This window comes from Pseudorca crassidens, chromosome 12 (assembly GCF_039906515.1).
Source record: "Pseudorca crassidens isolate mPseCra1 chromosome 12, mPseCra1.hap1, whole genome shotgun sequence".
NCBI lineage: Eukaryota > Metazoa > Chordata > Mammalia > Artiodactyla > Delphinidae > Pseudorca > Pseudorca crassidens.
The window spans coordinates 86,329,834-86,343,107 of NC_090307.1; the positions used below are offsets into that span (position 1 = coordinate 86,329,834).

The following is a 13,274-nucleotide window of genomic DNA, read 5'->3' on the forward strand; positions in this document are numbered from 1 at the left end:
CTGGGAAACGGCAACGCCAGGATTCAAACCCAGAGCCCGAGTTGACCCTGGTTACACCCAGGCCTCTCTCCCTCCTGCCATCTCCACCCCCCCACCTGCCCCCACCCAGTCTCGTGAGGAGGGTCCAAAGACCTAGTCAGCTCTAGAACCCGGTCATTATTCCCGTCGGTTGCGTCCCACCCAGATGCGCGATCCCAGTGTCAGACCCCGTGACCTTCTTCTCCCTGACACTCCAGGGCAGGGGCAGGCGACTCCCACACCTGACCCTCTGGGAGAAGTGGGTGCGGCGACTTCAGAGCCACCCTGGAGCCGTGGCGCAGAACCCCATGGACGGGCTCCCGGTTTCCTGGGGCCTGAACTCCACCTCCCTCTGGAGAGGTGTCCGTGTGCCCCGAGCTGAGTGATGCGAGTGGAAAAGGATGAAAGGGAGAAACCCCAGGGCAGTCCTGGTCTTAAACGTGGTTTCCACTGGGAGGGACCGTCAGGCATAATGGTGACCACCTGCCTGGCCTCCTGGTGGGCACAGGAGGTGAGCGGCTGTCGTGGGGATGCTCCTCTCACTCTGGGAGATTGACGGCGTGAGAGGGAGGTCCAACTGCCAGGCCCCAGTCAGCCGCCTCTGTCCCCGAAAGCCTTCGACATCAGAGGACAGCAGATACAGCGACGGCTAACTCAGGGCCGATTCACACGCGCTAGGTCTCCGCAGCTGATCTCAGGCCCATCGCGGACTGCAGGACGGCGCTTGCCGGGTTTCATGGGCAATTTAAAGCCACTGTTCTCACAACTGCACACACAGATCACCTGAGGAGCTCTGGGAAGTCCCGACGCCCAGGACCCACCCACACCAGTCGCATCAGAATCTCAGGGTGAGAGGCCGGCATCAGCGTGTTTAGTTCCCAGGTTGTTGCCATGGGCAGCCAGGTTTGACGACCAGAGCATAAGACAAGGAGCCAGAGAACTTTCTGTAAGAGCCAGATGGTAGACCCTTCAGGGCCATCGGTCCATCGGTCTCTTTTGCAACAACTGACTCTGCCGTTTGTAGCTTGAAAACAGCCAAAGTGTAAACAAGTGAGCACGGCTACATGCCAACAAAGCCATTTACAAACACAGGTGGAGGGCCGGATTCGGCCTGCAGGCCATAGTGTGCCCACCTCTGCTACCGGCTAGCACTGTCCAAACTGAAATGCACACACGAACCAGCTGGGGATACTGGGAAAATGCAGGTTCCCACTCCGTGGGCCTGAGGCAGGCCCGAGACCCTCTATTTCTAGGTAGTTCCCAGGGACGCCAGATACTGTTGGTTGCCGGACGACAGCGTGAGGAGCAAGGCTTCCGGGGGTCCCTGTTTCACAAAACACGTCCAGGACCCTTGCCACGGGCAGCAGCGGATGCCTGTGGACACGGGAGAAGAACCAGAAGCCAGACTCCACCGTCTCAAATGATTCCGGAGCGCAGGATGAGGTTCACCTTTGCTTTCCAGACATGCCATCGGTCACGCCGACAATGGGCTCCGTGCCCAGTGCTTGGTCGTGAACGTCCCTCCCAAACCACAGCACAGCTCTGAGGAAAACCTGCCCGGATCTATGGTTAGCCAGAGCCATCAGTTCAAATCCCCGAGGGACCCCTACTTCCGGAGCGCTGAGTGCTGGACAGACTGAGCGTGCTCTGTGCTGAAGCCCCAGACTGGCTGGGAGCTGTGCAGAAAATGATATGAATACAAACAACAAATGCTGATGAAGCACACGAACATGTGACGAGGCTTTCTCCTCCTCATGTGATACCTGCAGTTAATAAAATCCTCCCAACAACGCTGGCACTGTCTCCGTTTATAGAAGAGCGCACAAAGACACAGAGACCTTAACCCGCCGAAGGTCACACAGCATTTCCTAGCAAGATCCTACAGGCAGGTGCTCTGCCTCTCACCCTGGGGAATCCCAGGCCCCTCTTCACCCCCGTTTAAGCCAAACTGTTCATTCCCTCCACAAGCACGCTCACAGAAAATACAGTCCCCAACCTTTCGGAGCTAGGACAGGACCGATGGAGGCTGCAGGGACGAGAAAGCTTTAAAAAGGCCCAGCACATGGCAGGTGTGACAGTGACGCGTCCTGACCAGCGGGGACGAGGTAGGAGGCCTCCGAGCTGAATCTCCAGAGGCTTTTGGCGGAGAAGGGTGAGAGGGGACGTTTCAGGGAGGGGACTTCTTCAGGCAAAAGCATGCCAACGTGAAATCGCCCACGGTCCTTACAGAATGACATACCGGACTTGGCTACAGAGCCTGACTGGCCTTAACGCCCGTGCTCGGAAATACGGGAGGTGCCCTGACAGCTGTGGACAGCCACTGAGGGCTTTTTTCAGAAGGTGGAGGGTGGGCAGGATTGATGTGTTCCATGCCGTGTTTTAGGGCGATGCGGCAGTGGGTCAAGGGGTGGCCATTGGTTCCAAGAATGAGAGGAGAGAGTCCAGTGAAAAGGTGGGACCAACCATCCAGGGAGGAGCCGGTGAGGTTTAGTGCTCAGAGGACGGGTCCTCTAAACGCCTGGTGAGACCTTCCCGACACCCAGCAACACCGACTGCGGCACAATCTCACTCATTCATTCAACAAACACTCTGCTGAGCATGTACTACGTGCCAAGTGCCTCTAGTGAGCAAATCCAGGAGGGGGCTGCCCTCGAGACACCCTATCTCTTGGCAGTGGGGGAAGGGAGATCGCAGGAGCCCAAGGTTGGTGGGAGGAGTGGGGTCAGGGGTCAGGACCAAGACACAAGAGTTTTCTGTTGCTGGCAGCCCCTTCCTGACATTCGGCCCCCACCATTCTGATCCAGTTCACGTGTCTTCCTGGAAGGAAAAGGCAGGCAGGGGATGCCGCCTTGGCCCGTGAAGGGCGGCCTTTATAAGACACACAGATATAGGTGTGTTGGGCCAGCGCATACCAGCTCACAAGTGCAGACTTCAGTTTCCATGAATTTTGCAGGTTAGTTGTTAAAAACAGCCATTATTCAAAATGGAAATGCACAACCTTACAATTAAAGAAATTATCATAAAAACAATGGTAGTTAAGTACTCAAAATGCATCCCTTCCCAATTACTTGACTCCATTTGGCTGTTATCGGTGCGCTCCTATGCCACTGCATCCACACGGCAGAAGGAGGATATGGTCCCGTCCCCCGAGGCGCTATGCACGGCCCCTTCCCAATTCCACGTTCAGCGAATCAGCATGATGGGAGCATTTACACCATGGTGATCGGCATGCGCTACAGTCGGGGCTTCGCCCCCCCGAAAGCTGGCTGTTAGACACTCACCAGCACGCCACCGCACACAGGCGTGTCCCCAGAACCTGAGCAACGTTCAGCACTCTCGCCCGTGACGTCTGTTCTGCCTGCAAGGAGCTGGCTGCTTGAGGCAGCTAAGGCTCTGTTTTACTGTCAGTCGATCCTGTCCCGCTCCTTGGAATAAAATCAGTGGTCCACGGCACAAGGCTGGGCGATCTACCCCCTGCCCACCTCACCTCCCTAATCCCCACCTTCTCCTCCTGCAAGATGCCACACTTGTTCCTGCCTCAGGGCCTTTGCACTCACTGTGTCCTCTGCCTGAGAGACTCTCCCTCCAGCTCTGACTGACCAGTTCCTTCTTATCGCTGAGGTCGGAGCCCAAAGGATCCCTCCTCTGAGAAGCCTTCAGAGTCTGCTCCCTAAAAGCTGCCCTCTCTCCTGTCAACCGCCTCCTGACCCCAGCTTACCGTCTGTAACCGTTGCTACCACCTGAAAGAACCATGCTAATTTACTTGTGCACTGTCCCTCTCCCACGTGGACGTGACAGCTCTGGGGACCTCGTCTGTCCTGTTCACTGGGGCATCACCTAGAATGGTGACGTTGTGATGGAAGGACAAAACAGACCGGAACTTGGTCGCCGCCTGCCCTCCCCCGGGGCCCCCTCCTGTTGTGGCTGGAGCTGGCCCAGGCACACGAATGCTGCTCTTCTGGTAACTATTTCCTGATTCTTGTTAGCCGAGCTTGAAACGCTTGGATGGGAGGTCTGTCAGCCCCACACAGCCTCTCACCTCCTGGGGTCTGACTGATTCACACTCACATTTTCCACGTCCTCCTGTCCCTTTGGTGTGGTCCGCCTCAGACGGTGCCGACGGGGAGCTGGGTCTCCCCTGCCACTGCCTCACAGCCCATGAGAAGGTCGTGTCTCTCGTCTCCCAAAACGGCAGCCCAGCTTGCTGGGTCCCTGGGGCCTGGCCTTCCTGAGAACTGCGTCCCCCGGGATGTGTCTGGGAGACTGTGGGCCTAGACGAGCCTCCCATAGGTCCCTGCCCACTTAGCACAAAACTGGGCAGGGAATCAGGGACATCTGCTTGCTGGAGCCCTAAATCTGGACACAATCCCGTCCCCAGCAGAGCGGAAGCGGCTGCCTCCCTCAGGCCTGGGCGGCCCGGGAAAGTCCAACTGACCCCCAAGCTGGAGGCCCACCCGGCCGGGGTGGCGGTTTGGGGCAAGCACGCTCGCGCTCACACAGCAGGCAGGGACAAGCTCAGCCCAGTCTGGGGCCTGCTACGCGCTCCCTCCGTAGATCTCACCGGCCCAGGGGGGCGGCCAGGGTCTGGGAACCGGCACTGACTGCACGGTGGCTGCCCCTCCCCCCGGGGGCTGTGCTTGGCCAGCCCTGGCCTGGAATGCCTTCCGGTCACGCTGTCCCCTGTGCAAGCTGCCTGAGGCGCGGGAGTCTCTGGAGTACAGAGCAACGGGGAACAAGGTCACCTGTCCCTCGGCAGGGAGCTGGGAGGGGGGGGCGGGGGAGGGGAGGGAAGATGAAGGAGGGTGGGTGCGGGGGACACAGACAGAGACAGGAGGGATGGGGGGAAGGGGGCCTGCAGGAGAGATGGGGGAAGGGAGCCTGCAGGAGAGATGGGGGGAAGGGGGCCTGCAGGAGAGATGTGGGAAGGGGGCCTGCAGGCCAGAGGTGGGGGAGGAGCAGGCACCACCTCCCTGGACTTCCCCCATGACCCCCCAGGAGTGGGAGGCTGGGCGCCCTGTCCCCGTGCCCACCTCCGTGGGAAGAGAAGACAGCCCATGTGGCCTCGAGGAGGAGACCCCAACCAGCGCAGCTCCCAGCTGGGCCCCCTCCCCTCTGCGGCCGCATCACCCTGGGGGATGGAAGCAGGGGCACTCACCCTCGGGGACAGCCCCCTCCGCAGCATGGCCCCCCCATCGCCAGGAGGGCCACGTGGCCGCCCCCGGTCACTGCTGCGGAGCTGGGCCGTGCTGCCTGGGCCGCGCTGGCCTCACAGCCTCGGTTCCCCGACAGTTTGCATAGTTAAGCCGACTTCTGACCGCAGCATTCCTGGGTTCCAGTGCTGCAATTAGCTGGGATAATGTGGCCCCTGCATCCATGAATCATGAACTATAAACTGCTGTGCCGTCACCGGTGCTCCAAGCTGGCCCCCGGCTCGGCCGGTGATTCACCTCGAGGAGAGGACGCTGAGGCACCACCCACACGCTCACCAGCCACTCACAGCCGGATCTCGGGGGCTGGGGTCCAGGAGGTGAGGGCTCGGCGCCCTCCTGCCGAAGCCCAGGTGTGCACGGCTGGCAGGGGGTGGGCGTGAGGGGGCTAGAATTCCTGCGTCTCCCTCTGTCAGAATACGGGGAAGCTTCTGGAAAGTGGGTGGCATCCTCTCTTAAACAAGAAGGGCATCCTGACACTCCAAACGGCCAACACGTGTCCCAGCCACGGCAGGGCCAGGCAGCAGCGCAGAGGACGCCAGGGTGGCCTTGCCCTCTCGGGTCATCGCGGGTCTGAGACCAGACACATCAGTCGGCCGATGCTTTTCATGCAGGAATTTTATATCCCCTTTCCTAACCATCCACGCTTTCGAAAGGCAACCACAGCAATGACGAACAAGGGGCTCAGCACAGGGTGTGGTGAGGCCGCGACGGGGCGTGTGGCACCTGAACACACGAGGTGACATCTTGCGGCCCACTCTCTGCTTAAGCATTGGGGCAGGTCAGGACCACCGTAGAGTGTAGTTGGCAAATATGCAAACATGCAGGATTCGTCCCCAGGATGGACTGGCCAGGTCCCTTTCTAGAAGGGGCCTCCGCCGCTCCGAACGCCCTCAGCCTCTATGGCCCCCTCTGCCCACCTGGGAAGGGCCATTCCAGCGCCAGAGCACCGCCCCCAGGGCTGGTCCAGGCTGCCGCTGAGCCTGTGCCCTGCCTCGACTGCCCCTGCTGCCACTCTGCTCCCTTCCCTCCCCTTCCTTGGCAGGAGGGGACTCCCCAGTAAACACCCCGAAGGCCGAGGTCCAGCAGCAATACTGCCAGGGCACTTGTTAGAAATGCAGATGCTCAAGCCCCACTGAGGGGCGCCACCCAGCAGTCTGTGTTTCCACAAATCCTCGTGGTGAAAGTTCAAGAACTTCAGCTGGACGCCAGCTCCATCTCAGGGTCCATAACTCAGCCCGAGACACGTCCCTCCCTGGACCCCAGGAGGGCACAGCCCAAGGACACTGGCCACGGCCAATCTGGAGTGGATGGTGGTATCGGGAGAAGGTAGAAGGCCTATGATCTGGGGACAAAAACTTCCCACCGTGGGTTCCCCTCCTCCCCAGACGCGGGGGCTTGAGCCTCGAGCCCGAGATCGCCTCCCCTCATCACCATGGCGGGAATGACCAGGGGAGGGGTGCTGGTGGCAGGTGGGTACCCCTCTGCCTCTGGCCCTGGGCCGTGTCCAGCCAACTCAGGAAATGCACCTTCTACAAGGCGGCAGCCTGGAGAAGGGCCCCGCTCGCTGACACCTCGGAAGTCCCACCTCACGTCTAGCTCAGAGGCTCTTAATCGGGACGGGCTGTGAGACGCCGAGACAGCTGGGCTCGGCTGACACCCTCTCTCTAGCTTCCTGCAGGATCGTGGCCTCGTGCGGCTCTGAAGGAGAAGCTTTACAGCCCTGGCATGCAGTAGGCACTCAATAATTGCCCGCTGGATGACCACACAACATCGTGCATCCGACGCCTCTGTGGAGGTGAGTGGGGGTCAACCTTAGAGAAGTGAAGCGGGAGGGGCCCATCCGAGGGGCATCTGTCGGGCTGACAAGCTGAGCGGTGCCGCGTGGCCATCCTCAGCCTCGGTGTGGCCGGAGCCACGGGAACCACGTGAGGATCACAGCCTGTCCCAGGGTTCTGAGCTGCCAGAGGCGGGCCAAGGATGGATCGGACACAAGGATGGGACAGCAGAGCTGTCACCTGGGTGGCTGCTATGCCCCCGAGGCTGACTGCTCCCCACCCCACGGTGGATCGCTCTCCAGGCTCATTCCCACCTGGCTCTTCTGGCTTCACAGAGCAGAGGGTCTCTGCCTGCCTGACGCCCGACCGCCATCTGCTTGCAGTATCAGCCCACGGGGGGCCGCCACCGCCGGTGCCCATCCGTCCATCCACGTGTAGGCGCCCAAGCACATACACCCACACCCACTCCGTGCCAGGCTGGGGAACCCCTACCCGTCTCCCTGGGAGATTCATCAGCAGGATCACAGGTTTTATCACATCAGGCCTGCTGCAGCAACCGCACCTTGAATTACCAAGAGGGGATGCGGGGTTCGTGTGTCTGCCGTTTACTTTGCTGTCACGGGGCAGAGGGAAGAGTTACGGCCACAAAGTCAACACTTGGGTTGACCCATTTATTCCATACTTATGAACAGGGCTGGCAGGCGGTGGTGAGGGCAGCGGATCTGCCTGGCACAGGAGTCCTTCCAGGGTTTGCACGTTAATTTCCGTCCCCGGCAGGGCCCGGGCCACGTGGCGCCTCTTCACAGCCACAGCCGATGAGAGGGAGGGCAGAGCCCCAAAGATATGTCCCATCTCCCAAGGAGACAGGGGCCTCGTGCCCTGCCTTCTTCTCTCTTTCTGCAAGAGGCAGGGCGCAGAGGCATCCCTGCTCCAACCTGGGAGCCCCAGCCTGAGATGCCAGCTTGAGCAGACCGTTAAACCTCACCAGACAAGCCCCACGTCTCAGCACTGAGGACGCCACAGCTAACCCAGGACAGCTCAGATGAGAATACGAAGCCAACGCTTCTCCTCTGCTATAAGACACTCCAGGGCCCCCAGGGCCCCGACCCTGGACTCTGTCCCAAGTCACATAATCCTCTCCCTACCTCTTCCCTCAGCCTTACCATACTCCAGCCCAGAGGTCTTATACTGAGGGCTGAGGACAGATTTCGAGAGCAAATGTGAGTTGCCCAGCCTATCCGGTGCTTTGTTGTTATTGGTTCTTACGTGACCTAAGATTTAAAAGTCAGGCAATTTCACATAATTCCCTATCTCCAGCTCATCATCAAAAATCAGATCTGGTAATACAGGGCCAGGTAGTCAAGAGTCAGCTGGAGCTGATATGAGGCACAAGCTCTCTAGTTAGCCCCGGGCCTCACCACTCCCTATTGCCTCCTATGGATTCTCCATCCCTTCATTCATGTAAGACCCTGGAAGGTATTGAGACCCCTGCTCCTAGGACTCTAAGGGTACTGTGCACTCTCTCGTGTCCTGGCGCTTTTCCACCTGCTGTTCCCTCTGCCCAGGACACCCTCACCTCTGTCCTCGTCCTCCCAAGAGGCTGTCCCTCAACCTCATCTTTGGGGTCCCTTACTCGATGGACCCCCTCAGGCAGACCACCGACATGCTGACTCGGAATCACCTGTGTACACCTGGTCCAGACAACGAGCACAGAGTCCCCCGCGTCAGCACACAAATGTCCAACGGGCACATGAGTCAGCTAGCAAGGCATTAACACCGTGAAGTGGGAGGCATGGCAGCCAGGACCAGGGGCAGGGGGCACCAACGGCCCCCCACTCCCCAGGACTCATCTGGAGATAGCCCCTCCCTAAATGACGTCAGCACACAGTCTTTGCCTCCCTCCACACAAACGTGGCTCTCAGCACAGGGTGAGAATGGCCCAATCTCTCCCCATCTGACTCAGAACCCTTTTGTCTCCAGAGCCCCCAGCCCAGCCACCAGCAAGGCCCTCATGAGCCCACCCACAGGGCCCCCACGAAGGCAGGGAGTCGGGGGGCACTGGGAAGACGAGCAAGAGAACTGGCACACAGGAGATGCTCAACGAATAGCCGACAACGTTTTTAAAATCAATCTAGGGCCTTTATCTCCCCCTTTATTTTGCCACAGTCCACGCCACGCCCTCCTCACTGCCTCTTATGCCGGCACATTTATGCTCCCTGCCCCGGCATTTATTTGAGTTTCTGCATCTCGGTCTAGACGAATTCCTAAATGCGCTTCAATTTCTAACACGCCCCAGCTCGGTCTTTACAACTGAATAGCGCCAAGCCAGTAGGCCTCGGTTTTACACATCTGTTAGACGGGCGAGCAGGCTGGCCAACGGTGGCTGCACAAAACTAGAGGAAAACCCTATCCACAAACCAAACACAGCCACCCTTCAACGATCCAGGCCAACGACAACCAATGCTCAGTCTCAATCATCTTAGCCTGACGTGCAGAATGCAGTGAGGGGTTGACTCTCCCGTCAGCAGACTTGCTTCCCTGATTATGTGTGGCTTAGCCAACAGAAAAGTGGGTCGGTACCCCTGAAGCACAGTTCCCAGAAAGCAAGAAAGGAGACACGGGATGCAGGCTAGGAAGCTGCGTGGACCAACCCATCGTAGGCTATGGGGCTTGATCACAGAGTGACGGTTTCATAGGGGACACTGGGACCCCACAGGTGATGGTTGGACTTGATGCCCTCAGGGTCCGGCTCTCTCCAGCCTTGGGAAGGGAAGACGGTGGCCCTGGGGTAGGGGTGGGGGTCTGGGCTGGAAGACGCCAATGACAGGGACCACCCACCTAAGAGAACCTCTCTGTGTCCTGTCCTCCCAGCACATGCTAATCCCGGCCTTCGTCCCTTTCCCCTGTCCGGTCCCCCACGCCAGAGGCCCCAGGGAAGGGCCTGCCCCAACCCCCTCCAGTCCGGCATCTAACAGCAGTGCCCAGAGCTTCTGCAGCTTCCGGCCCGCATCCCTCCGCCTGCAGCACAAGCCCACTCCCCCGCTCACCCCCGTAGTCCCAGCATCTGCTCTGGGCTGATTCTTAACAGCCCGGAAGTGAAACAAATCCCTCCCCTTCCCTCCATCTCCCCGACACCAAAACACTCGCGAGCCCCCTTTAAAATGTGTGCCACTGACCCCCTTCATCTTTAACATAATTTACAGAATCTTTTTTTAAACGAATTCCCTTTTCGTCTAACTCAGAGGTCAGCAGACTTTTTCTATAAAGGACCAGATAGTGAATATGTCAAGCTTTGCAGCTTCTGTCAGGACTACTCAACTCTGCTGTTGTAACAGAAAAGCTGCCACAGTAATATGTCAACGAATGGGCATGGCCGGGTGCCAATAAAACTTTATTCACAAAAACAGGTGGCAGGCTGGACTCACCCGAGAGCCATAGTTTGCCAAGTCCTGCTCTAACTTAAATCATCCTTCAGTCATATCCGAAGCACTGATGTCTGAAAAACGGCACTCTAAAGTACTGGCTGTTTTTTTCTTTCACATATGCATTGCGACAAAACACCAAAAATTCTTTCTAAATTTTAAATGTTAAGTTTGTAGACCAGCCCAAGTCATCCTGAAAGCCCGGCCCTTGCTCTGGGAAGGCGACCCTAATCCACCACAGGGACGGTGGGTCACCAAGCCTGGAGTTCTAGAATTTTCCAGGCTGAGGGTGGAAGCGGCCATTTCTCCCAGGTCCCTTCTCTGCTGCTGGGATAGGAGGAACACCCCCAGAGAGGGTCTCCCAGCCGCCAGGGAAGGGGCCCAAACTGAGGGACCCGCTGCTGAGAAACACGAGGAGATGTCACCGCACGCTGCCCCTGAGCATGCCGGGAGCCCGCCCGGGAGCCCGCCCCGCCCCCTCCTCACCTGGCCCTTGCCGCGGCGCCGGTAGCTGCGCCTCACCAGGCTCTTGTAGTTCTCATTCTTCTTGGTCAGGTAGTAATAGAGGACACACTCAGCCACCGTCTGCAGGATGGAGAGAGAAAAGAACTCTGAGGCGTGTGCAGTGCAGGTGGTCAGAGCAGGAGGCCGGGAGCCAGAGGCCTGGCTTCCAATCCTACCTCCTCCAGGTACTGGCTGGGTGACCCTGGCCAGCTTACCTAACCTCTCTGGGCCTCGGTTTTCTCACCTGTGTAGTAGGGGTACTAACAGCACGTATCTCACAGGGTTGTCATGAAGACCAAGTAAGTTAACACACATACGTGTAAAGGACTTAGGACCACAGAACACACCCTGCAGAGGTGTTAACCTCTTCGCATTGTGGTTGGTGCTACTGGCAGTCGTAAGGACGAAGCTGTCACCTGCCATGCCAGCCCCAGAGAACAATGCCTCCGGCTCCCCAGCTCGGGTCCGTTCGCTCACCCTAGCTTGCTCCTCCCTAACATTTAGGGGCCTGAGTGACCTCTTTCAAGCTTCGTGCATCCAGCCTAATGTCGCCACGCAACTCTTCGTCTCTTGGGACGTTTATGTCTTTTCTCTGCTTCGGTCTTTGCCCCGCGGACCGGGGTCTGAATCCTGGCACCGCCACTTGCTGAGCAAACGACTGGCGCTCTTGGAACCCCACCACCTCCTCGTCCAGACGGGACCAGTAAGAGGGCACCGTCCTCAGAGAGCAACTGAAGGACAGAACACGACGATGCCGCCACCTGCGGCCACGGGGCCCAGTCCAGGTGACAGCTCGCCAATGCCAGCAGCTGTTACTGAGATAAGGTAAAATGTTTCTGTGATGCTCGGTGCTGGTGCCAAGCCCGGAACTGGCCTCTGAGGGGCAATCGTGAGGGCCGCTGGGTGCAGAGGACGGCTGGGCCTCAAACCCCCTGCGTCCTCATCCACTTCCTAGAATGGACTGTGAACAGAGGCTGCTCCCAAGTTCAACCGGACCACAAGCATGGCCCGCAAAATGGTTAAGAAAAACATTTTAGAATCAGAGGCCAATATCTGCAAACTGGGGGATGTGGGTGTCTGACTTCCCCTCGAACAACTCAGGAGACTGCCTTCCTGTGCTGGGCGACCACGGGCTGGCCCTAAGCAGACAGGCACGGGCTGGCCAGTCCACCGAACTCCCGCCCTGCCACTGGCCTCACTTACCACCAGGAACCGCCAATCCCCAAAGGCACAGCTGGCAGCCCCAGCTTCAGACCCTTCTGGAAGCTCTATTTAAGTCTCAGCTTGGGCTGCCTCTTAGCCAAAGGACACCGTAAAGTTTATTCTCCAGCGTAGAGACCTCTGATTCCCTCGTTCAAACAGTTCTGCTCAACTGCCAATTTCTGAAACCCCTGCTTCTGTCTCCGGGGAGACCCGACCTGGAGCCTCCCGGGTTGTCCACACCCCTAGTAAGAAGCTGTCGCGCACTCAGAGGAGAGGCTATTTATAGAGCTCGCTTCTCCACACTGGTTTTTCAGGCCGGGAGAGATTTCGCTTCCCCACGCTGCCCCATCTCCCTCCTTCTATGGGTATCGGCTCATTGAGGGCAGATGCTGAGAACAACTGTTACCCTTTAAAATACCCGCCTGGATCCGGTTCCGACCGCCCTCCCGCAGCAAGGAAGCATGAGGCCTCCAGTAGCATGGTACTTGCAAAGCCGGGAGTGGGCAGACACCCCGTCTGAGAGACGAGATTCGGCGAAACGCTGCTTTGAACACCCGGAACAGCAGCCCCAGAAAGTAAACCTTTTCAGGAAGCTTGTCTGGCTCCGCCCTGATGATGCTGGGGTCCAGCGGGCGACTCTGACACAGGGCCACGTCCAGCCCCCCAGACCGGCTCCCTCCTACCTGCGGCCGCTGCGGCCGCTGCCCAGCCTAGCCTCGTGGGTACACAAAAGGGGGCTGTACCGTTTCCTGGGACGCTTTGTGTCCACCTGCCAACAGGGAGCCTGAGCAGAAAGAGGCACCGCTCCAGGCTGGGTGTGGGGGCAAGGCGGAGCTCAAGCCTCAGCTCTACGAAAGGGGGATGAGGATAAACCCCACGCCAGCCACACGCCTGGCTTCCCATCAGGGGTGTCAGCGCACAGTGACCATCAGGGGGACCTAGAAAGGTCATTCCATCCAGCACCCTGGAAGATCGCCGCTCTTGCCTATAAGGCCTTCATTAGGGCGCCAGGCATGGCACGGCTTCCAGAACCCATGTCCAGTCTGCCAGGACGCTTGCTGCCACGCTGAGGAGCTGGTGCACACAGCTCTCCTGGGGTTTCCCAGCCTGGAGCTCCGCCCCCCCGGGAGAAGGGGGCGGGG

General features: G+C 58.8%; 1 protein-coding gene across 30 annotated transcripts in view; it reads right to left on the reverse strand.

The window, feature by feature from the left end:
- NCOR2 (nuclear receptor corepressor 2) overlaps positions 1 to 13,274 on the reverse strand; it is a 226,907-nt gene that overhangs the window by 76,060 nt on the left and 137,573 nt on the right. For all 30 annotated transcript variants that reach the window (XM_067701126.1, XM_067701137.1, XM_067701121.1 and 27 more), the window contains one exon: positions 10,912 to 11,010. In XM_067701126.1, the coding sequence (XP_067557227.1) occupies positions 10,912 to 11,010 (99 nt within the window). The remainder of the gene's footprint in view (positions 1 to 10,911; positions 11,011 to 13,274) is intronic.